We start from the raw sequence: 25100 nt of genomic DNA on the forward strand, positions 1-25100 counted from the left end.
CAAAGGAGAGTGTCAGTTGGAGGACATCTTTTCTCTACTGAGCTAAAAAAAAATGAAACAAAATTTCATGTATAGGATAGCTGTCCACAAAGGAGACGTGTTTTTCCCCCTCTATTAAGCCGGTTAACTTTCAGATCAACATTATCTATGGATGCCATTCGCTTTTTCGCCGCCAGTACCACCACTGTTGAATGAACATTTGATAAATAAAGCGATTACTATCAGGTCAAATGACTTACATGTTTCCTCCAGATGCTTTGTAAGTAGACACAACTATGACCCCATGGGAATTTTACAACGCGGGCTCCTGAAAGGCGTCTCCAGAAAAATTTGGATAAAACTTTGACTAAAACTGGTTTCTGATATATCCAGTGTATAACATGCTTGCCATAAATCAGTGTTTTTACTCATGTTCTTGTATTCTTGAGTATCACGCAACGCTGAAGGTCACGCTCTTGTAGTCACCTTGCGTTACGCATGGCGTTACGTCTGTAGAGATTGAACTGAACTAAGCGCAACTAAAACTAAACTAAACTGAATGGTAATCAGTTCAAACCCTGTAACTAAACGACACCCGACTAAAGGAAGTGTGCTTCCGAAACTGCATTACATTTATCTCCATTAATGATGAAATTACGACACTGACCCGCGAAATGCGCCAAAAATTCGCTTCTGATGGCGGCCATTTTAAATCTTGTTGTGTAACCTCTGGACTTTGCAATCAACAAAGCAGAGCAGACGTAGTTAGGATAAAGAGTTAACGTTGTTTTCAACATGGCGGCGTCAATTGTTCGGAGATGGGCATAGTTGAGGATAATTTTCGAAAGATGAGCCAATCTTTGGAAATCTTAAACTGCGATGAGGAGTTAATTTTCATGGACAATCTTCGCAGTGGAGATATAGATAATATGGTTTCTGGAGCATACTTTTTCTCTAATTTGGTAGGAGAAGCCTGCCCCCTAAAATATTTAACGGTTTAATTTGGATGGGAATCGTTTCTTTCATTCTCGTGACCTTAATGTTCGATTCAACGGTGATACTGAAAGGAATAATAAGTTGCCAGTGACTCTCAAGTTGTTGAGGGTTAAACTCAACGTTAGTAAACTGGCTTCTTGGTGTAACTAAACTATTTAAATCCAAACCAAACAATGTACAGGAAGACCTGTGTACTATATATCAACCGCCTGAATTTACGCCTCGCCGTTTAAACAACTCATGGCGTTTAACACTGAGTTGCTGGTTTTGTCTACGAGGTCTTCCACTTTTTCAGCGCTGAACTTTATTTCTAAGTTTGACATCAGTGTTCCAAGCTGTTAAAAGGAGAACAAGTGATAGTGAGTTAACAAGCGTGCCTCAGCTGAGTGCCGTTACTAAGCAAGTAGTATCAAGTGACCCTCTTTCTATTAGTTGCACTTGTCAAACGGACCAAAGGGATGTTTCAACCATTATTCAATTGACGAATAGCCTGTTGTAGGCACTCACTTTGAAAATGTGGAGATGAACGAATAAGCGGGAAGGGCGGGGGAAGAAGGAAGAATAACCAGACGGGATTCCTTTCGAATATTCTACTTTTTTCACCCATCTACTCATTTGGGCGTCTGCAAGGACTAATAACCTAAAAAGGGTCAAGTGGAAAAGATTTATATCCCGAGAATATTTGTTAGCATTTAGTCTATTTGTGATGTACCTCAAGAGGTTGTCAGACGACAAAGTAGCTGTTTGTATGTGGGGGGGGGGGGGGGGGGATGGGAGCGAGGGAGGAAGGCTAACTATGAGGCGTGTCGCAACGGCCAGCATGAATGTCAGTTCACTTCTTTTGATAAAAATAGACATTATTGAGCAACCAAATTATATAGGAGAGGAAGAGAAAGAAGAAGAAGAAGAAGGAAAGTGATGAAATGAACTGACCTATTATTAGGTCAAATGACTCAAATGTTTCCTCCAGATGCTTTGCACGTAGACACAACTATGACCCTATATGAATTTTACAAAACGGGCCCCTGAAAGGCGTCTCTAAAATAAATTTAGATAAAACTATCGATCACCGCGGTTTCTGATATATACAGTGATTAACATGCTCACTGTAAATCAGCGTTTTTCCCAATGTTCTTGTATCCTTGAGTGTCACGCTACGCTGAATGTCACGCTCTTTATATTCTAGAAAAGCCTTGCGTTACGTCTGGTCTGCGTAGAAGATCGGGCACATCACACGAACATAACACCAACATCAAAACAGTATCAATACCACTTTTATTCCTTCCCACTTATTATTCTAGTTAAATCAATTCTTGAGATCTTATCAAGATGAAAAAACGCTTTTTAAAATTACAAAGAAAACAGTGTTTGCAGCGCACGTTCTATCCAAACTTTAGCGTAAATGCACATACAAAAATCATGACTACATCTTGCTGGCAACATTCTAATTCTCAGCTTACTGTGATATCTTATTAAACAATCCAGATTGAACTGTATTAAACGCAACTAAACTAATCTGAAGTCTAAAACTAAACTGAACTAAACTGAATAGTAGTAAGTTCACACCCGAAACTAAACTACACCCGACTTAAAGAAGTGTGCTTCCAAAACTGCATAACACATATCTCCATTAATAAAAACTGTTAATGAAATTACGACACTGACCCGCAAAATGTGTCAAAAATTCCCCTCTGATGTCCGCCATTTTAAATCTTGTTGTGAAACCTCGCCGCTGACTTGTGCTAGTCTCGTTCTGCGCTAGTCAGTCACTTGACGCTTTCTTTTAAAAATCAGGAGCTTCTCAAAAGGCATTCTTGACAATCAAAAAAGCAGTAGCTGTTTGTGAACTGATTCTGTGACATCGTGCGGACGTAATTAAGTTATAGAGTTAACGTTGTTTTCCATATGGCGGCGTCAACTGTTCAGAGATGTGCATAGTTGAGGATAATTTTTGAATGATGAGCCAATCTTTGGAAATCTTAAATTGCGATGAGCACTTAATTTTCATGGATACTTTCAGCAATGGAGATATAAATCATGTGGTTTCTGAAGCATACTTCTTCTCTAATTTGGTAGGAGAAGCCTACTCCCTAAAATATTTGAACGGTAGGGCTACTTTTTTTAACCATCGACCAAAGGCTTCATCGGGTGGGAATCATTAGTGATTGATTCAGCAGTGATACTGAGTCATTCCCAGGGTGTTACGGGTTGGACTCAACGTAATTAAACCAATTACTGAGTCAGTAACTAAACTATTTAAATCTAAACCAAACAATGTACAAGAATCCCTGTGTACTATATATCAACTGCCTGAATTTACGCCTCGCCGTTTAAACAAATCATGGCGTTTACCACTGAGTTGCTGGTTTTGTTTATGAGGTCTTCCACTTTTTCAGCGCTGAACTTTACATTAGAGTTCGACATCAGTGTTCCAAGCTATTAGAAAGGAAAAAAGCGGTAGTGAGTTAACAAGCTATTTCTGGTTGTCAGGAGTCTCCGAACATCTCATGATGTTCTTAAAAGTGCCACAGCAGAGTGCCGTTACCGTGCAAGTAGCATCAAGTGACCTTGTTTCTATTTGTTACACTTGTCAAACGGATTAAAGGGATGTTTTAACCATTATTCAAATTGACGAATAGCCTGTTGTAGGCACTCACTTTGAAAATGTGGAGACGAACAAATAAGCGGGAGGGGCGGGGGGAAGAAGGAAGAATAACCGGACAGGATTCCTTCCGAATATTTTCACCCATCTACTCATTTGGGCGTCTGCAAGGACTAATAACCTAAAAAGGGTCAAGTGGAGAAGATTTATAACCCGAGGATATTTGCCAGCGTTTAGTCTATTTGCGATGTACCTCAAGAGGTTGTCAGACGACAAGGCAGCTGTTTGTGTGGGGGGGAGGGGAGGGAGGGAAGGAGGAAGGCTGACAATGAGGCGTGTCGCAACGGCCAGCATGAATTTCAGCTCAGTTCTTTTGATAGAAATATACATTATTGAGCTACCAAAATATAGGAGAGGAAGAGGATGAAGAAGAAGAAGGAAAGTGATAAAACTTACTGACCTCTTCAGGGCTCATCAGATACTCGCTCTGCTGTAAAGGCTGGTGTAACCCAGAGCCTTTTCTCAGATAACGAGAGTGCACTGGACAGCAATTCAGTATGTATAATGCTGCTGCTATGACTTCACCAGGCCAAGAACAATAGAAGGTTTTACCGACATCGTTACTTATTATTCGTTCAGCTCCGCTATCCACCCATACGGAACCTCCTGAGAAAAAAGTTGGACATGGGTCGGATTAAATTAAAAATTTGATTGCAAATAGACATTACTTTCCCAAGCAATTCATCACAAGCGCGTTCTTCTAAAAAATCGGAGCGCGACCTTATGAATAAGCGTTTCTCTATTCAACTTAAAAAGTGGTTATTGCATGCACTGACAAGGTATCACTATTAACATGAATATCTCATAGAATGACGCAATCCGTGCTATTCAGATGTGCCATGAAACTCCACATCTTCGTTTTTTGCATCAGAGGGTAGGGCACCCACACCTCAGCCTCCCCTCCAGATATGAGCATGGCTAAGAGAATTCCTTCACCTTAGCCTCCCCTCCGCGTACAAGCATGGCTAAGAGGATTCCTTCACTTTAGCCTCCCCTCCACATACGAACATTGCTAAGAAGATTCCTTCACCTTAGCCTCCCCTCCTCATACGAACATTGCTAAGAAGATTCCTTCACCTTAGCCTCCCCTCCACATACGAACATTGCTAAGAAGATTCCTTCACCTTAGCCTCCCCTCCACATACGAACATTGCTAAGAAGATTCCTTCACCTTAGCCTCCCCTCCTCATACGAGCATGGTTAAGACTTTGAAAGAGAGAGAGAGAGAGAGAGAGAGAGAGAGAGAACTGTTCTGTGGCGCTTTCATACCTTCCTGGATGAAACTGATCAGTGCAGTAAACTTGCGAGGAAGAACATCGTCCAGTGTGGAACATTCCATGGCCGATAGCACTTGACGCGAAATTTGCGAGATATCATCCTTCGAGCTTCCTTTTCTTGCTTCAATTTTGTTCACGGCAACTGACTTTTTCAGTAACTTCAACTCGACACAACGGTCGATCAAATTTCTCCACTCCACTTGCTTTTCCTCTGGGACGATCAATGTGACTTCTTTAGACTCGCTCGCCAAAAGAGACTTAATGGTTGACAGCACACTGAGACTTCCTCTGGTAGTAGTCAGGTTTAGCGTAACTATGGCAACAGAACATGCGTGGCTGAGTCTGAGAGCTGCTTTAGCGAGAGCTTCAGGCATTTCGTCCGTGGGTGTTATTTTCTCCTGTCTCCTCTGTTTCTCCAGCTGTCGAATCAGTTCTAACGCTTTGTCAGAAATTAACGAACAAAACACTGGGTTTTCAGATATGAAGACGGCTTTAGTTTGCATGGATTCGAGCCACTTGGGTACGTTCACTTTGTTAAATTCTTCGTTGTTTAGATCAGTAATGAAGTTACAGGCTATTTCACTTTGGCTGACACTTATTGCCAAGGGTAATCCTTAAAGGAAAACAAAAAAACCAACAACAAAAACTTGGATGAGAGACGCATCTTTAATTAGTAATCCTAGAACGTATAAAGGGGGAATAGGAATTGATGCCAGCCTTTTAGTATTTTAATCTAAAAAGCGCATCCACCACATCCAGAGGTTGGTAATGAAGGAATATTTTTGGCCACCTACTTGCATTCGCTATCGCTGTCGCGGCCGTGACTCCACAAGCCCAGAACATGCAGACATCTCCTTCTTTCATGTACGGTTTGTCGTCAAATTCTGGATTTTGCAGATCCTCCACTCCGATCCAGGAAGGATGACCAATATGTATTGGGGCTCCATGCACTTTGTCCAAGACAGCAGTCACCTGGGCAGCCCTCTCTACTAAGTTCCGGGGCATTGGACGCAGTGACATGCCAACGGTACCTGAGAAAGGACCTGACTTTACTGTCAAGACCCTTGTTTGGTAAGTAGGTGCTTTTCTTCCGCTTTCTAGTTGCCGAACCGGAAGACCAGCGTCCTGTAGCGCAAGCTCGAACGAGCTACTGGAGCCGATGTAAAATGTAACGAAGTCATCAAAGGGTATATCTAGTAGGTCGGTTACGGTTTTAGTGCAGACCCCATTTTCGTATATCCCATATGCTGACTGATCTGTGCTGTAAGAAAAGAATTGATGAACGTTTCAGCCGGCTTGATGTCAGGAAATCGAAAGCAGTTCTAGCTGCTGATGTGTTTGTCTAGAGAAATCAGAACTGGGGTAAAGGCTTAGTGAAACTGATAATACTTTGTGTAATATTTCGACATTAGAAAAGAAATACAGAATGACATAGAGAATGTCTATTTTAGTGGCCGCGAAATAAAGTTTGAAAGCTAAGAGAACCCATTTTTTTTTAGCAATTTCCAGCTGACTATAACGCGCTAAAAGAGCTAGCCACCGACAAAAGTGACACCCATTCAGGACCTGCCTCACTTCGTGGTTACCATCCAGGGCAAAATAAAACACGATTTCGACTAGCTCTCTTTCTCAAAAAATTTAACGACTTGAAGTAATGTTTCGTGTTTTGCATTCCTTCCAACCTGATATTTTTTTGTTAGAGGGTCTCATTTCAAGTTTAATTGTTTACTTTTTTATTTTCAATCGCGTAGCTTTGATAGAGAGCGATCCTCTTTAAATTCCTCTTTCTTTTTTTTATAAACAAACCACTTGGTTTGTCCTCTTTTATTACCGAATGTCCAGATCTGCAGCTAAGGGTGGGGCTGACACTTCCCCTGGCTTTGTCCGGTACACCAAAGGGAGAGCGGCATGGTTCATTTTGCAAAATTCATGGAAATGATCTGCTGCGGACGAAGGAATGATATGAACACTAGCTTGCGTAAAACCAGCTGACATGCCATTGGTCTGTTCTCGCGGGAAAAAATTCCGTCGAAACTGACTTCTGGCCTGAGCTCCTGTCCAGTTTGCACGGTCCTTTAATGACAGCATATTTAGCTTTGACTGAAACAGAGCAAGACAATTATGAATCTAATGATCTCTTGGGTAAAAACAGCATTAGTTTGGTTTTGCTTTACTTTGCTCAGTAATTGGCCCAAAAAAATCGCTTCACTTTTTCAATCCATCAGATTCAAAACTTGGTCATTCGCATTTCCCGCCCTTTAGGCAGTCTCCTTAGTTACCATACTTAGCTTTGTTCTGATAGACTTTGGTTAATAAGGAAATAAAACTTAGAGAACCATTCAAAGATGTGGGCTGCACTTAAAAGACTGGTTCTTATGCATAGAAGCGTCGATCCCGAGAGAAATCGACAGTTGAACATGGCTGAAAATAGCTAGCTACGAAATAAACAGAAGTTGCTACAACCAATGGTCTCTGGTAAAGAAAACTCTCTTTTTTTCCGATATCAGTAGATATCTTGCCAACGAGAATGATTGCACTAAACGCTACTAAGCTAGTGAAAAAGTCGAGATAAAGTTTTTCCAAAGATCAAATGTAACCAATCAACGAATAGATTCCACGATACCATGCGTTGGCTCAATATTTCTAGCTACAGATGGTGTCAAGATGTGGTTAGAACTAAGAAGAGGCACACGAGGTGCAGCCCAGTGTGTGACCGACGTTCTTACCATATTTCCAGATCCTCTTTGATATGTTACTGATCTCTTACATGGCAACATGGAATGAACAAAGAGGTAAATTTGAGGGGATATCTATAAGTCTGTTCCCAAATGTATCATAAGAAAAACGTTGTGGATGTGTTCAATTTGGAAGAGAGTATCTGCCTCCGCCATATTGCTTTTTCACAGATATTTTACTCCGAAAAGTGAGATGAATTACCTTCTTGATGGAGGTCTTTAAAGCCAAATTGTCGTCATTTTCTGATAACATTTACATATTCTACTGCATCCAAAAGAGAATGGGTATTCAACTAGAAAAATTAATCTACAAGCTTATATCTCAGAAGTATAAGAGAGATTGGCACTCCCTATGAATGCTTTATTCAGGAAATGCTAATTAGAAAAATAGAAACAAAAATATCTGAATATCGAAAGTAGATCTTAAAACAAATACTATTTATCCAAAAACAAATACTTTAAATTCAGAACTGTTCGCAATATCAGACAGTCATCATTAATAAAAGTCATTAAGGTAGTCTGCGGCTTTTGAGTAGAATGACCCGGCCAACTGTGCAACGCGCTTTAGGCAAGAAACCTCACCTCTTGAGTCTAATTTTTATATTTGCTTTAAAAGGGTGTTCAAAGGCATAGTTTTAAATCTTAATAGGTTTCAGTTCTCTGCCACCAAATAATCAGCATGAAACGTTCGGCTATGGTAAAATGATCAGATGGCAGGTAAATTTGGTATTAGAGAACAGAGTAAAAGGCTGAAATGAAAGCTAAGATCTAAGGTAAAAAACGAAATCATGTCTTCCCTTAGGAGGCGTGTTGCGTGCGACGCTAAGCACATATTTACAGACTAGTCACGAAATTCTTAAATCTGACCTACTTATACTTGGTGACAGCACATCATTGTACCTTTACCTAAAGAACTGGAATTGACACTCTAGATTAATTGGAGCCACGTTTTTTTCTGGATCGAGTATCGTGAGGCTTTTCAGGGATTGGGTTAAGACTGCAGCTCAGATAATGAATTTTGTGAAACGCCCGAAGCCAAGAGATAATTGCTTGCGCCTCCATAGTGTGTGGTTTGGACGAATTATTTTTGTATTTTACACTTGATATACTTAATTAGCAATATCAATAAAACAAGGAAAACATAAGAGCGGTAAAATGAACGTTAGAAACGTGTGTAGGTGGGAGTGTTTTAGGGGTGGACAGGAGCTTACTTAGTGGGGGGGGGGGGGTTCATTACAATTTCAAGGCGCTTGACTTGAAGTGGCATATACCACTGTTCTCTTTGTGTATAAGCGAGCTCGCATCACTGCACAGAAAAAGACCGGCAAATGGAAATCACTTTCTTGATGTAGATTCTCTTCATTCCGAGTCGCGTAGAGGTGGCTAATGTGATGACCTTTAGTACGAACAGCTCTCTATAGTAAGTATCAGTAGATATCTTACAAACCAAAACAATCTCTAAAGTATTCACTCATCTGATTGAAAGTTGAGGTCATGTTTTTCGAAACCATCCTTGACATGATGATGTGTAAGAAATTAGAACTATAGTACATGTCTCGATGCATTTTTTCAGCAATAGTTTACAGATAACGTCAAAATGTGCCATGAACATACAAAAGCAGCGCAGCCAAGTGTGTCGCTGCTGTTGTTTCCGGTCTTTGAAATTCTTTTGCAACTTACTCAACGGACGCACGCCAACCTAGAATCTATATGTATTACATAACAGAATAAAAGATAAGCTGATGGTAAAGAAGGTCATTATGTCTTTCCTCCAATAGATTGCAATTAAGAACCAGTCAAAATGCCTTTAAAAATTCAGTCTATCATATGAACACATACAAAGCAGCAGGGTGTACACAATTTCTCGTTGCTGAGAATACTTGAGCCCTGCAAGTAGCTCCAATGGATTTGATGAGGTGTATGTCATCTTACGGATGTGTTTAAGTTGGGACATAATATCTCCATGCTTTTTCACAGAAGTTTCTCTGAGTAAGGCGAGATGGAATGCGACCTCTTGATGTAAGTCTTCTCGAAAAATTTTTGGAGATACGAGATGCCGTCTGTCGCCGACAGCATTTACATATTCTATTGCGTCAGCAAGGGAATTTATGGCTATTATTTACCTTATTTAAGATGTTTACGAGCTTAATTTGTAGATGGATGATAATGAAAAAAAAAAAGCCTCATATTTAGAATAATCAGAACAAGAATATCTTAATCTAGGTAGAAAATCTTAAAACAAATACTGTTTGCGATTTTAAAACTATTCGCAATATCAGTCAATCATCGTGCCGGAAATCAACCAGCCGCAGAAAGCGTTTTATGCAAGATCCTGGAAGTTCATTTCTTGGGTCCAATTTTTATGGAACCGTTCCTTAAAAGGATTCCATAGCAACTTTGATTGTTTAGCTTAACATAGTGATGCATCATCTAGGAAAATTCGGCTAGATCATATAAGTCAGATGGCAGGTAAATTTTGATATCAAAGCACAGAGTACAAGATATGTAAGTTAGGCCAAGATCTCTCTGCTAACGTGAATATCTGCTACGAACATCTCATTTGACACATGATTTTCGGAAGTCTGAATAATTTTCAGTTCGATAAATGATTGCCGGTTAAATTCCAGCTGAAACAAAACGATGAAATACCATCAACAAGATAAAAAAAAAAGAACTGAAAGCTAGGCGAAGATCTCTCCTCTTACTTTGGAGTGATAAAAAAAAGAAAAGAAGAAAGATGTTTTCCCGTAGCAGGGAAAGAACTGTCGACGCTTAGAGCGGATTTACAGACTGCTTATGTAATACTTAAGTCTGATCTTTGTTATGGCAGTTGATCATGTGTTTTTTACCTCGAGAACTTAAACTGACTTACTTGGTCAGAGTTATGACTTTCCTTTCAGGCTTGAAAATCTTTAAGTTTCACAGTGCTTGGACTAAGATTGCAGCAGTTGTTATTGAAAAAAACGAAGGGAAAAATTGATCTCGTCGCGTATGGTTTTTACGGAAACCAGTTAAGCCTGCTCTCAATAGATCAGCATAAACAAAGCAAAGATAAGTGTTTGGGTAGGTGTGTTTGAGGGGTGGGCAGGGGTGTACCTGGTGGGGATGGGGGTGGGGGTGGGGGTGGGGTCACAGTCATCAATTTCAACGCGTCGTGAGTAAGGTGACCTATACCGCTGCTCTCGCCTCCCCGGCGGGCTCACGTTTATGCAGCGAGAGGGACCGGAAAATGGAACTGAGACACCTTTGTGGTGCAGAATTCTTTAGATTCGCGCACTTTTGTAAAGCTGAAAAGTGAGATATTTATATCACAAGGGAGGATGAGGTGAGAGAATTTATACCTATGACTCATAATAACTTTTTTCAAAACTGTTTTCAAACTCTGCACCACACTGGGAAGACATTTGTACATTTGTATAAACTCCTTTCCATGAGCGTGCGATCAGAAAATCGTGCGTTTAATTTTTATCGTTATTGAAAAAACTAGCTTGTATCTGGCCGGTTGTTCTGTATGTTTTTGCTGGCTTGAACTTCATATGCCTCGGAGAAAAGAATCATCAATTCCTGAAAGAGACAGGAGCGAACAACAGCGAAGAAACTCTAAGTAAACAGAACAAAGGTTGTGGAGGTGGAGGTGATATCTCCCATTTAGTTTTAGCGTCGCGTTGATATGCACGACTTAAAGCTTTGCTTAGCGAAATCATTTAGCTGCAAAACGAAAAGTCACAACGCTATACATTTTTTCCACACAGAGCCTACGACAGCTCATGTAGCTAAAGATCGAAGTTCCACACGGGAATAACCGTCTTACAAGTCTTACTTAGTTCAATATTTTTCATTAATTATTATTAGACTGCGATCCTTGGGTTTTTTTTCTGCGAGCAACTCAATATTAATATAAAGATGCGAACTAGCTCTTGATGGAGGTCGTAACTACGAAATCCGTAATGAGCGAAATGTCGTCAACTGTCAAAAATAGTGATTTACATTTTCTACTGCATCAATAATTAAGAGAAGGGGTAGCTATCCAAAAAAGCTTATTCAAGAACTTACTCAGTTTTCATAAGGACGATAAGAGAGATTTGTGCGACGAGTTAATACTTAATTAGGAAATGCTTATTATTACAATCAAAAGAAATAACTTAAAATCCAAAGTGAATCTTAAAACAAAGATAGTTTGTGAAATTATAACCATTCGCAGCATGAATCAACTAACAACGATCAGATGGCAGGTAAATTTTTTCATCGGAGTACGGAGCAAAGAAAAACCTGCATGTTCGGCGAAAGCCCCTCATCTTTCTCTCGAGATCAACTGGAGGAAAAAAAACTCCATCTCTCCTAGCAAAATAGATGTAGACGAAGCTTAGGGTGTCATTACAGGAAAGTTAGATTCGAAAATCTGTTCTTAGTTATTGCAGTTGATCATGTGATGTTTACCCAGAGAACTTAAACTGACTTACTTTCTCGCAGATATAGTGTTCTTTTCTTGCTCAAGTGTTTTCAAGTTTTGCTTGAAACTGGGTCAAAATTTCGTCTGCGGCTTTTGAATAGAATGACCCAGCCAGCTGTGCATTGCGCTTTAGGCAAGAAACATCACCTCTTGACTCTAATTCTTATATTTGCTTTAAAAGGGTGTTCAAACGCATAGTTTTAAATCTTAATAGGTTTCAGTTCTCTGCCACCAAATAATCAGCATGAAACGTTCGGCTATGGTAAAATGATCAGATGGCAGGTAAATTTGGTATTAGAGAACAGAGTAAAAGGCTGAAATGAAAGCTAAGATCTAAGGTAAAAAACGAAATCATGTCTTCCCTTAGGAGGCGTGTTGCGTGCGACGCTAAGCACATATTTACAGACTAGTCACGTAATTCTTAAATCTGACCTACTTATACTTGGTGACAGCACATCATTGTACCTTTACCTAAAGAACTGGAATTGACACTCTAGATTAATTGGAGCCACGTATTTTTTTTCTGGATCGAGTGTCGTGAGGCTTTTCAGGGATTGGGTTAAGACTGCAGCTCAGATAATGAATTTTGTGAAACGCCCGAAGCCAAGAGATAATTGCTTGCGCCTCCATAGTGTGTGGTTTCGACGAATTATTTTTGTATTTTACACTTGATATACTTAATTAGCAATATCAATAAAACAAGGAAAACATAAGAGCGGAAAAATGAACAGTTCAAGTGTGTAGGTGGGAGTGTTTTAGGGGTGGACAGGAGCTTACTTAGTGGGGGGGGGGGGGGTTCATTACAATTTCAAGGCGCTTGACTTGAAGTGGCATATACCATTGTTCTCTTTGTGTATAAGCGAGCTCGCATCACTGCACAGAAAAAGACCGGCAAATGGAAATCACTTTCTTGATGTAGATTCTCTTCATTCCGAGTCGCGTAGAGGTGGCTAATGTGATGACCTTTAGTACGAACAGCTCTCTATAGTAAGTATCAGTAGATATCTTACAAACCAAAACAATCTCTTAAGTATTCACTCATCTGATTGAAAGTTGAGGTCAAGTTTTTCGAAACCATCCTTGACATGATGATGTGTAAGAAATTAGAACTATAGTACATGTCTCGATGCATTTTTTCAGCAATAGTCTACAGATAACGTCAAAATGTGCCATAAACATACAAAAGCAGCGCAGCCAAGTGTGTCGCTGTTGTTCTTTCCGGTCTTTGAAATTCTTTTGCAACTTACTCAACGGACGCACGCCAACCTAGAATCTATATGTATTACATAACAGAATAAAAGATAAGTTGATGGTAAAAAAAATTAATTATGTCTTTCCTCCAATAGATTGCAATTAAGAACCAGTCAAAATGCCTTTAAAAATTCAGTCTATCATATGAACACATACAAAGCAGCAGGGTGTACGCAATTTCTCGTTGCTGAGAATACTTGAGCCCTGCAAGTAGCTCCAATGGATTTGATGAGGTGTATGTCATCTTACGGATGTGTTTAAGTTGGGACATAATATCTCCATGCTTTTTCACAGAAGTTTCTCTGAGTAAGGCGAGATGGAATGCGACCTCTTGATGTAAGTCTTCTCGAAAAATGTTTGGCATACGAGATGTCGTCTGTCGCCGACAGCATTTACATATTCTATTGCGTCAGCAAGGGAATTTATGGCTATTATTTACCTTATTTACGATGTTTACGAGCGTAATTTGTAGATGGATAATAATGAAAAAAAAAATATACCTCATACTTAGAATAATCAGAACAATAATATCTTAATCTAGGTAGAAAATCTTAAAACAAATACTGTTTGCGATTTTAAAACTATTCGCAATATCAGTCAATCATCGTGCCGGAAATCAACCAGCCGCAGAAAGCGTTTTATGCAAGATCCTGGAAGTTCATTTCTTGGGTCCAATTTTTATGGAACCGTTCCTTAAAAGGATTCCATAGCAACTTTGATTGTTTAGCTTAACATAGAGTTTCAAGTTTGGATAAGTTTCAGTACGATACCACTTAATGATGCATCATCTAGGAAAATTCGGCTAGATCATATAAGTCAGATGGCAGGTAAATTTTGATATCAAAGCACAGAGTACAAGAACTGCAAGTTAGGCCAAGATCTCTCTGCTAACGTGAATATCTGCTACGAACATCTCATTTGACACATGATTTTCGGAAGTCTGAATAATTTTCAGTTCGATAAATGATTGCCGGTTAAATTCCAGCTGAAACAAAACGATGAAATACCATCAACAAGATAAAAAAAAGAACTGAAAACTAGGCGAAGATCTCTCCTCTTACTTTGGAGTGATAAATAAAAGAAAAGAAGAAAGATGTTTTCCCGTAGCAGGGAAAGAACTGTCGACGCTTAGAGCGGATTTACAGACTGCTTATGTAATACTTAAGTCTGATCTTTGTTATGGCAGTTGATCATGTGTTTTTTACCTCGAGAACTTAAACTGACTTACTTGGTCGGAGTTATGACTTTCCTTTCAGGCTTGAAAATCTTTAAGTTTCACAGTGCTTGGACTAAGATTGCAGCAGTTGTTATTGAAAAAAACGAAAGGAAAAATTGATCTCGTCGCGTATGGTTTTTACGGAAACCAGTTAAGCCTGCTCTCAATAGATCAGCATAAACAAAGCAAAGATAAGTGTTTGGGTAGGTGTGTTTGAGGGGTGGGCAGGGGTGTACCTGGTGGGGATGGGGGTGGGGGTGGGGGTGGGGTCACAGTCATCAATTTCAACGCGTCGTGAGCAAGGTGACCTATACCGCTGCTCTCGCCTCCCCGGCGGGCTCACGTTTATGCAGCGAGAGGGACCGGAAAATGGAACTGAGACACCTTTGTGGTGCAGAATTCTTTAGATTCGCTCACTTTTGTAAAGCTGAAAAGTGAGATATTTATATCACAAGGGAGGATGAAGTGAGAGAATTTATACCTATGACTCATGATAACTTTTTTCAAAACTGTTTTCAAACTCTGCACCACACTGGGAAGACATTTGTACATTTGTATAAACTCCTTTCCATGAGCGTGCGATCAGAAAATCGTGTGTTTAATTTTTATCGTTATTGAAAAAGCTAGCTTGTATCTCGCTTTTTTGTGGTCGCAGTTGTTCTGTATATTTTTGCTGGCTTGAATTTCATATGCCTCGGAGAAAAGGGTCGTCAATTTCTGAAAGAGTCAGGAGCGAACAACAGGGAACAGAGTTGTGGAGGTGGAGGTGGAGGTGGAGGTGATAATCTCCCATTAAGTTTTAGCGTCGCGTTGATATGCACGACTTAAAGCTTTCCTCAGCGAAATCATTCAGCTGAAAAACGAAAAGTCACAACACTATACATTTTTTCCACACAGAGCCTGCGACAGCTCATGTAGCTAAAGATTGAAGTTCCACACGGGAATAACCGTCTTACAAGTCTTAATCAGTTCAATATTTTTCATTAATTACTATTAGACTGCGATCCTTGGGTTTTTTTTCCGCGAGCAACTCAATATCAATATGAAGATGCGAACTAGCTTTTGATGGAGGTCGTAGCTACGAAATCCGTAGTGAGCGAAATGTCGTCAACTGTCAAAAATAGTGATTTACATTTTCTACTGCATCAATAATTAAGAGAAAGGGTAGCTATCCAAAAAAGCTTATTTAAGAACTTACTCAGTTTTCATAAGGACGATAAGAGAGATTTGTGCGACGAGTTAATACTTAATTAGGAAATGCTTATTATTACAATCAAAAGAAATAACTTAAAATCCAAAGTGAATCTTAAAACAAAGATAGTTTGTGAAATTATAACCATTCGCAGCATGAGTCAACTATCAACGATCAGATGGCAGGTAAATTTTTTTTCATCGGAGTACGGAGCAAAGAAAAACCTGCATGTTCGGCGAAAGCCCCTCATCTTTCTCTCGAGATCAACTGGAGGAAAAAAAACTCCATCTCTCCTAGCAAAATAGATGTAGACGAAGCTTAGGGTGTCATTACAGGAAAGTTAGATTCGAAAATCTGTTCTTAGTTATGGCAGCTGATCATGTGACGTTTACCCAGAGAACTTAAACTGACTTACTTTGTCGCAGATATAGTGTTCTTTTCTTGCTCAAGTGTTTTCAAGTTTTGCTTGAAACTGGGTCAAAATTTCGTCTGCGGCTTTTGAATAGAATGACCCAGCCAGCTGTGCATTGCGCTTTAGGCAAGAAACATCACCTCTTGACTCTAATTCTTATATTTGCTTTAAAAGGGTGTTCAAATGCATAGTTTTAAATCTTAATAGGTTTCAGTTCTATGCCACCAAATAATCAGCATGAAACGTTCGGCTATGGTAAAATAATTAGATGGCAGGTAAATTTGGTATTAGAGAACAGAGTAAAAGGCTGAAATGAAAGCTAAGATCTAAGGTAAAAAACGAAATCATGTCCTCCCTTAGGAGGCGTGTTGCCTGCGACGCTAAGCGCATATTTACAGACTAGTCACGTAATTCTTAAATCTGACCTACTTATACTTGGTGACAGCACATCATGGTACCTTTACCTAGAGAACTGGAATTGACACTCTAGATTAATTGGAGCCACGTATTTTTTTTCTGGCTCGAGTATCGTGAGGCTTTTCAGGGATTGGGTTAAGACTGCAGCTCAGATAATGAATTTTGTGAAACGCCCGAAGCCAAGAGATAATTGCTTGCGCCTCCATCGTGTGTGGTTTCGGCGAATTATTTTTGTATTTTACACTTGATATACTTAATTAGTAATATCAATAAAACAAGGAAAACATAAGAGTGGAAAAATGAACAGTTAGAAACGTGTGTAGGTGGGAGTGTTTTAGGGGTGGACAGGAGCTTACTAAGTGGGGAGGGGGGGGGGTTGATTACAATTTCAAGGCGCTTTACGTGAAGTGGCATATACCACTGTTCTCTTTGGGTATAAGGGAGCTCGCATCACTGCACAGAAAAAGGCTGGCAAATGGAAATCACTCTCTTGATGTAGATTCCCTTCATTCCGAGTCGCGTAGAGGTGGCTAATGTGATGACCTTTAGTGCAAAAAGCTCTCTATAGGAAGTATCAGTAGATATCTTGCAAACCAAAAGTTTCAAAGAGGTCAAGTTTTTCGAAACCATCCTTGACATGATGATGTGTAAGAAATAAGAACTATAGTATATGTCTCGATGCATTTCTCAGCAATAGTTTACAGATAACGTCAAAATGTGCCATGAACATACAAAAGCGGCGCAGCCAAGTGTGTCACCGTTGTTCTTTCCGGTCTTTGAAATTCTTTTGCAACTTACTCAACGGACGCACGCCAACCTAGAATCTATATGTATCACATAACAGAATAAAAGAAAAGCTGATGGTAAAGAAGGTCATTATGTCTTTCCTCCTATTGCTGGTTTTCACGTGACGTCACTAAATTTCAGACTTCAGAACTATTGATCCTCCTGAGATTTTACTTTCATGATGTATTAGAGCAGCTAAAAACTAATATTCAGACAAATTTTCACTCCAAATGGGTTCTTGGTTTAGTGATAGACTACTCTTGAATTTCTAAGCTTTTGCGTGACGTGGCCTTTACATGACGAGCGAGAGAGCTGTTATGTTGGTTTAAAAGGTGACTTATTTAGGGAAATTCAGCTATCTGAACAGTTCTTGTATTAGAATAAAGTATTATTGTTACGTTTATGAGTTCTTAGAGAGATAAATTCACGCTTTTGTAGCAAAACTCAGTGACAGATGTTTCTGCTGGTTTCCGGCCGCCATGTTGGTGCCCATCTAGGTGGGCACCAGCATGGCGGCTCCATACAAATCTCTATAAATTTGGGAAAAACGTTTCTCCTCATATCTTCCGTAAGAAAAATTGCTGTGACCTGAATCTTGGCGAGAGTCTTTACATATCTAGCTTCTTTCTATTTCCAGATTCTAGACTAAATCGATTGAACGGTTTTTATTTTTTATTTTGATCTATTTTGAATGGCGTGACACTGAAAACCAGCAATAGATTGCAATTAAGAACCAGTCAAAATACCTTTAAAAATTCAGTCTATCATATGAACACATACAAAGCAGCAGGGTGTACGCAATTTCTCGTTGCTGAGAATACTTGAGCCCTGCAAGTAGCTCCAATGGATTTGATGAGGTGTATGTCATCTTACGGATGTGTTTAAGTTGGGACATAATATCTCCATGCTTTTTCACAGAAGTTTCTCTGAGTAAGGCGAGATGGAATGCGACCTCTTGATGTAAGTCTTCTCGAAAAATGTTTGGCATACGAGATGTCGTCTGTCGCCGACAGCATTTACATATTCTATTGCGTCAGCAAGGGAATTTATGGCTATTATTTACCTTATTTAAGATGTTTACGAGCTTAATTTGTAGATGGATGATAATGAAAAAAAAAAAGCCTCATATTTAGAATAATCAGAACAAGAATATCTTAATCTAGGTAGAAAATCTTAAAACAAATACTGTTTGCGATTTTAAAACTATTCGCAATATCAGTCAATCATCGTGCCGGAAATCAACCAGCCGCAGAAAGCGTTTTATGCAAGATCCTGGAAGTTCATTTCTTGGGTCCAATTTTTATGGAACCGTTCCTTAAAAGGATTCCATAGCAACTTTGATTGTTTAGCTTAACATAGTGATGCATCATCTAGGAAAATTCGGCTAGATCATATAAGTCAGATGGCAGGTAAATTTTGATATCAAAGCACAGAGTACAAGATATGTAAGTTAGGCCAAGATCTCTCTGCTAACGTGAATATCTGCTACGAACATCTCATTTGACACATGATTTTCGGAAGTCTGAATAATTTTCAGTTCGATAAATGATTGCCGGTTAAATTCCAGCTGAAACAAAACGATGAAATACCATCAACAAGATAAAAAAAAGAACTGAAAACTAGGCGAAGATCTCTCCTCTTACTTTGGAGTGATAAATAAAAGAAAAGAAGAAAGATGTTTTCCCGTAGCAGGGAAAGAACTGTCGACGCTTAGAGCGGATTTACAGACTGCTTATGTAATACTTAAGTCTGATCTTTGTTATGGCAGTTGATCATGTGTTTTTTACCTCGAGAACTTAAACTGACTTACTTGGTCGGAGTTATGACTTTCCTTTCAGGCTTGAAAATCTTTAAGTTTCACAGTGCTTGGACTAAGATTGCAGCAGTTGTTATTGAAAAAAACGAAGGGAAAAATTGATCTCGTCGCGTATGGTTTTTACGGAAACCAGTTAAGCCTGCTCTCAATAGATCAGCATAAACAAAGCATAATAAGTGTTTGGGTAGGTGTGTTTGAGGGGTGGGCAGGGGTGTACCTGGTGGGGATGGGGGTGGGGGTGGGGGTGGGGTCACAGTCATCAATTTCAACGCGTCGTGAGTAAGGTGACCTATACCGCTGCTCTCGCCTCCCCGGCGGGCTCACGTTTATGCAGCGAGAGGGACCGGCAAATGGAACTGAGACACCTTTGTGGTGCAGAATTCTTTAGATTCGCGCACTTTTGTAAAGCTGAAAAGTGAGATATTTATATCACAAGGGAGGATGAAGTGAGAGAATTTATACCTATGACTCATGATAACTTTTTTCAAAACTGTTTTCAAACTCTGCACCACACTGGGAAGACATTTGTACATTTGTATAAACTCCTTTCCATGAGCGTGCGTTTAATTTTTATCGTTATTGAAAAAACTAGCTTGTATCTGGCTTTTTTGTGGTCCCGGTTGTTCTGTATGTTTTTGCTGGCTTGAACTTCATATGCCTCGGAGAAAAGAATCATCAATTCCTGAAAGAGACAGGAGCGAACAACAGCGAAGAAACTCTAAGTAAACAGAACAAAGGTTGTGGAGGTGGAGGTGATATCTCCCATTTAGTTTTAGCGTCGCGTTGATATGCACGACTTAAAGCTTTGCTTAGCGAAATCATTTAGCTGCAAAACGAAAAGTCACAACGCTATACATTTTTTCCACACAGAGCCTGCGACAGCTCATGTAGCTAAAGATCGAAGTTCCACACGGGAATAACCGTCTTACAAGTCTTACTTAGTTCAATATTTTTCATTAATTATTATTAGACTGCGATCCTTGGGTTTTTTTCCGCGAGCAACTCATTATTAATATGAGCGGCTTTTGAGTGGAATGACCCGGCCAGCTGTGCAACGCGCTTTAGGCAAGAAACCTCACCTCTTGACTCTAATTCTTATACTTGTTTTAAAAGGGTGTTCAAACGCATAGTTTTAAATCTTAATAGGTTTCAGTTCTATGCCACCAAATAATCAGCGTGAAACGTTCGGCTATGGTAAAAGGATCAGATGGCATGTAAATTTGGTATTAGAGAACAGAGTAAAAGGCTGAAATGAAAGCTAAGATCTAAGGTAAAAAACGAAATCATGTCCTCCCTTAGGAGGCGTGCCTTAGGAGGCGTGTTGTCTGCGACGCTAAACACATATTTACAGACTAGTCACGTAATTCTTAAATCTGACCTACTTGGTGACAGCACATCATGGTACCTTTACCTAAAGAACTGGAATTGACACTCTAGATTAATTGGAGCCACGTTTTTTTTCTGGCTCGAGTATCGTGAGGCTCTTCAGGGATTGGGTTAAGACTGCAGCTCAGATAATGAATTTTGTGAAACGCCCGAAGCCAAGAGATAATTGCTGGCGCCTCCGTCGTGTGTGATTTAAACGAAGTCTTTTTGTATTTACACTTGATATACTTAATTAGCAATATCAATAAAACAAGGAAAACATAAATCTCTAAAGTATTCACTCATCTGATTAAAAGTTAGGTCAAGTTTTTCGAAACCATCCTTGACATGACGATGTGTAAGAAATAAGAACTATAGTACATGTCTCGATGCATTTTTTTCAGCAATAGTTTACAGATAACGTCAAAATGTGCCATGAACATACAAAAGCGGCGCAGCCAAGTGTGTCACCGTTGTTCTTTCCGGTCTTTGAAATTCTTTTGCAACTTACTCAACGGACGCACGCCAACCTAGAATCTATATGTATTACATAACAGAATAAAAGAGAAGCTGATGGTAAAAAAGTCATTATGTCTTTCCTCCTATAGATTGCAATTAAGAACCAGTCAAAATGCGTTTAAAAATTCAGTCTATCATATGAACACATACAAAGCAGCAGGTTGCACGCAATTTCTCGTTGCTGAGAATACTTGAGCCCTGCAAGTAGCTCCAATGGATTCGACGAGGTCTATGTCATCTTATAGATGTGTTTAAGTTGGGAAAGGATATCTCCATGCTTTTTCCAGAAGTTTCTCTGAGTAAGGCGAGATGGAATGCGACCTCTTGATGTAAGTCTTCTCGAAAAATTTTTGGCATACGAGATGCCGTCTGTCGCCGACAGCATTTACATATTCTATTGCGTCAGCAAGGGAATTTATGGTAATTATTTACCTTATTTACGATGTTTACGAGCTTAATTTGTAGATGGATAATAACGAAAAAAAATATACCTCATACTTAGGATAATCAGAACAAGAATATCTTAATCTAGGTAGAAAATCTTAAAACAAATACTGTTTGCGATTTTAAAACTATTCGCAATATCAGTCAATCATCGTGCCGGAAATCAACCAGCCGCAGAGAGCGTTTTATCTTCTTACTTTGGAGTGATAAAAAAAAAGAAAACAAGAAAGATGTTTTCCCGTAGCAGGGAAAGAACTGTCGACGTTTAGAGCGGACTTACAGTCTAGTTATGTAATATTTAAGTCTGATCCCTGACTTACTTGGTCGGAGTTATGTCTTTCCTTTCAGGCTTGAAAATCTTTAAGTTTCGCAGTGCTTGGGGCTAAGATGGCAGCAGTAGTTATTGAAAAAAACGAAGGGAAAAATTGATCTCGTCGCGTATGGTTTTTACGGATACCTTTGAGCTTGCTCTCAAAAGATCAGCATAAACAAAGCAAAGATAAGTGTTTGGGTAGGTGTGTTTGAGGGGCGGACAGGGGCGTACCTAGTGGGGGTGGGGTCACAGTCATCAATTTCAACGCTTCGTGAGCAAGGTGGCTTGTATCGCTGCTCTTGCCTCCCTGGCGGGCTCACGTTTATGCAGCGAGAGGGACCGGCGAATGGAACCGAGACACCTTTGTGGTGCAGAATTCTTTAGATTTGCGCACTTTTGCAAAGCTGAAAAGTAAGATATTTATATCACAAGGGAGGATGAAGTGAGAGAATTTATACCTATGACTCATGATAACTTTTTTCAAAACTGTTTTCAAACTCTGCACCACACTGGGAAGACATTTGTACATTTGTATAAACTCCTTTCCATGGGCGTGCGATCAGAAAATCGCGCCTTTAATTTTGATCGTTATTGAAAAAACTAGCTTGTATCTGGCTTTTTTGTGGTCCCGGTTGTTCTGTATATTTTTTGCTAGCTTGAATTTCATATGCCTCGGAGAAAAGAATCGTCAATTCCTGAAAGAGACAGGAGCGAACAACAGCGAAGAAACTCCAAGTAAACAGAACAAAGGTTGTGGAGTGGAGGTGATATCTCCCCTTTAGTTTTAGCGTCGCGTTGATATGCACGACTCTGAGCTTTGCTAAGCGAAATCGTTCAGCTGCAAAACGAAAAGTCAGAACGCTATACCTTTTTTCCACACAGAGCTTGCGACAGCTCATGTAGCTAAAGATCGAAGTTCCACACGGGAAAAATCGTCTTACAAGTCTTACTTAGTTAAATATTTTCCATTAATTATTATTAGACTGTGATCCTTGGGTTTTTTTCCGCGAGCAACTCAATATTAATATGAAGATGCGAACTAGCTCTTGATGGAGGTCGTACTACGAAATCCGTAATGAGCGAAATGTCGTCAACTGTCAAAAATAGTGATTTACATTTTCTACTGCGTCAATAATTAAGAGAATGGGTAGCTATCCAAAAAAGCTTATTTAAGAACTTACTTAGTTTTCTTTAGGACGATAAGAGAGACTTGTGCGACGAGTTAATACTTAAAATGCTTATTATTACAATCAAAAGTAATAACTTAAAATCCAAAGTGAATCTTAAAACAAAGATGGTTTGTGAAATTATAACCATTCGCAGCATAAGTCAACTATCAACGATCAGATGGCAGGTAAATTTTTTTATCGGAGTACGGAGCAAAAAAAACCTGCATGTTCGGCGAAGGCCCCTCATCTTTCTTTCGAGATCAACTGGAGAAAAAAAACTCCATCTCTCCTGGCAAAATGGATGAAGACGAAGCTTATGGTGTCATTACAGGAAAGTTAGATTCGAAAATCTGTTCTTAGTTATGGCAGCTGATCATGTGACGTCTACCCAGAGGACTTAAATTGACTTACTTGGTCGCAGATATGGTTTTCCTTTCTTGCTCGAGTGTTTTTAAGTTTTGCTTGAAACTGGGTCAAAATTTCGTCTGAAATTCTGAATCTTGTGGAGTACTTGAAACCAAGAGAAAAATGACTGTCCTGTGTGTTTGTAGGAATGCCTTTTTGTCTGCACTCAATTTACATATATATAGCAATTTGAAAAAAAAGCAAAACAAAACCGCAGAAGGAACGAGTGGATGATTAGAAAGATGTGTGGGTGGATGTGTTTAAGATGTGTTTAAGTGGGAGGAAGGAGCTTAACCGTGGGGGGGGGGGGGGGGGGGGGAAGGGGGTCACCCTTACGAATTTGACCGCGTCATGGGTAAGTGGCTTACTCCGCTTTACTTCTCTGTGTATCGGCGGGCTCGTATTCACGGAGCGAGAAGGACCGGCAAATGGAAGATATTTCTGTGGTGTAGATTGTTCAGATTACATGCATTTTTGGAAACTTGTGTAAGTGTGAGATTTATATTCTATTGACTTTAGAGACAAATACAATTTACCTAATTTTTATTACTACTTAAGATAAAGTGATGACCACATTTATTATCATTATCATCATCATCACTATCAACATCATTTCCGTTTGCGTAGAATGATTCATTGAACTTAGAAATTGTTAGTGAATTAATGTGCTCATGCTTTGCATAAGGCTTAAAGCACATGATCTTTTAAACTAAAAGACTTAAAAACCTCCAATGTATAAGTGTTTCTCACATGACTCACTGTCGAATTCGAACTCAGGGCACCTTCCATTTGAAGTTTTTACAAGGGGAACCACTTAGTTGGTTTTTCTTCTTTTACAACTTCTACTTTCAGCATGTGAGCTCATGTTTCTTTGTGTCACGTACACAACCCAAAGTTAACCGCAATTTTCTGAGCTTTGCAAGTTGTAGCAATTGCGGTTTACGTCCACTTCCTATATTAGTCAGCAGGAACTTGTGAGGAAACCACATTACTGCTTTTGTTTTCGTCTAGAACATGCAAGCCTTTGTGCTTGGTAATTTGCTGATGGCTTTTTCATGGCTGTACCTTGAGCATGACATGATGCTATCGCACTTTCTCCAAACAATATATTTATTAGCTTCAGCTTCAGGTAATAAGCAACGTTGAACGCGAGTGGTAGTCCTGTTCAGAGGCTAGAGCTCTTTTCGCTAATTGATGCGGGAGGTAACTCTCATTACCTTAAACTTTTTTATTTTGTCAAATTTACTAAATTTACTGAACAACTCCTCAGGCAAAATGTGATGACGTTGTTGATTACTTATCACCGATCAAACGGAAAAATTTGATTTTGACCTCGTCCTTAAAGTAAAGAGGAGTGGGCCAAAAATTGGTCTACCGGGTTTTGTAAAACTCTATTTCCAAAGTTGCTGCAATTTAACTTTGGACAATGCTGAGGGTCTCGATGGGGTGATGGCTTTCACGGGTAACGGTTCAAGTTAAATTTTGGCCAATTTACGGCTAACGGTTAATATCTTTCCATTGATGTTACCAGAAGTGTTTTTTTTCGGGTAACTTTTTTTACGACTAACGCTTAAAATTTGTCAATTTTTACACCTAACGGCTAAATTTTTAGGCCATTTTAAGGCTATCGGGTAGCCCAATTAGACCCTCAATACTGTAATAGGAGGATTTAGGCTATTGTCAGTGGCCTTACAAG

At 39.5% G+C, this 25100-nt stretch overlaps 1 protein-coding gene across 4 annotated transcripts; it reads right to left on the reverse strand.

Annotated features, from left to right (window-relative positions):
• Positions 1-2229: 2229 nt before the first annotated feature.
• LOC131778270 (uncharacterized) lies at positions 2230-23571 on the reverse strand. 4 transcript variants are annotated; one of them, XM_066172634.1, is made up of 7 exons: positions 23411-23568; positions 21838-21899; positions 6746-7014; positions 5709-6175; positions 4907-5527; positions 4038-4243; positions 2230-3411 (listed from the first exon to the last, which is right to left on the reverse strand). In XM_066172634.1, exons 3-7 carry the CDS (start codon positions 7000-7002, stop codon positions 3292-3294), a joined length of 1671 nt encoding a protein of 556 aa, XP_066028731.1. In that variant the 5' UTR covers positions 7003-7014; positions 21838-21899; positions 23411-23568; the 3' UTR covers positions 2230-3291. The 4 variants fall into 4 exon arrangements, with proteins under 4 accessions (XP_066028731.1, XP_066028730.1, XP_058950655.2 ...); XM_066172633.1 differs by lacking the exon at positions 21838-21899 and having other exon boundaries at positions 23411-23571; XM_059094672.2 differs by lacking the exons at positions 21838-21899; positions 23411-23568 and adding an exon at positions 14579-14660.
• Positions 23572-25100: the final 1529 nt, after the last annotated feature.

Source organism: Pocillopora verrucosa, chromosome 9 (genome assembly GCF_036669915.1).
Source record: "Pocillopora verrucosa isolate sample1 chromosome 9, ASM3666991v2, whole genome shotgun sequence".
Lineage (NCBI taxonomy): Eukaryota > Metazoa > Cnidaria > Anthozoa > Scleractinia > Pocilloporidae > Pocillopora > Pocillopora verrucosa.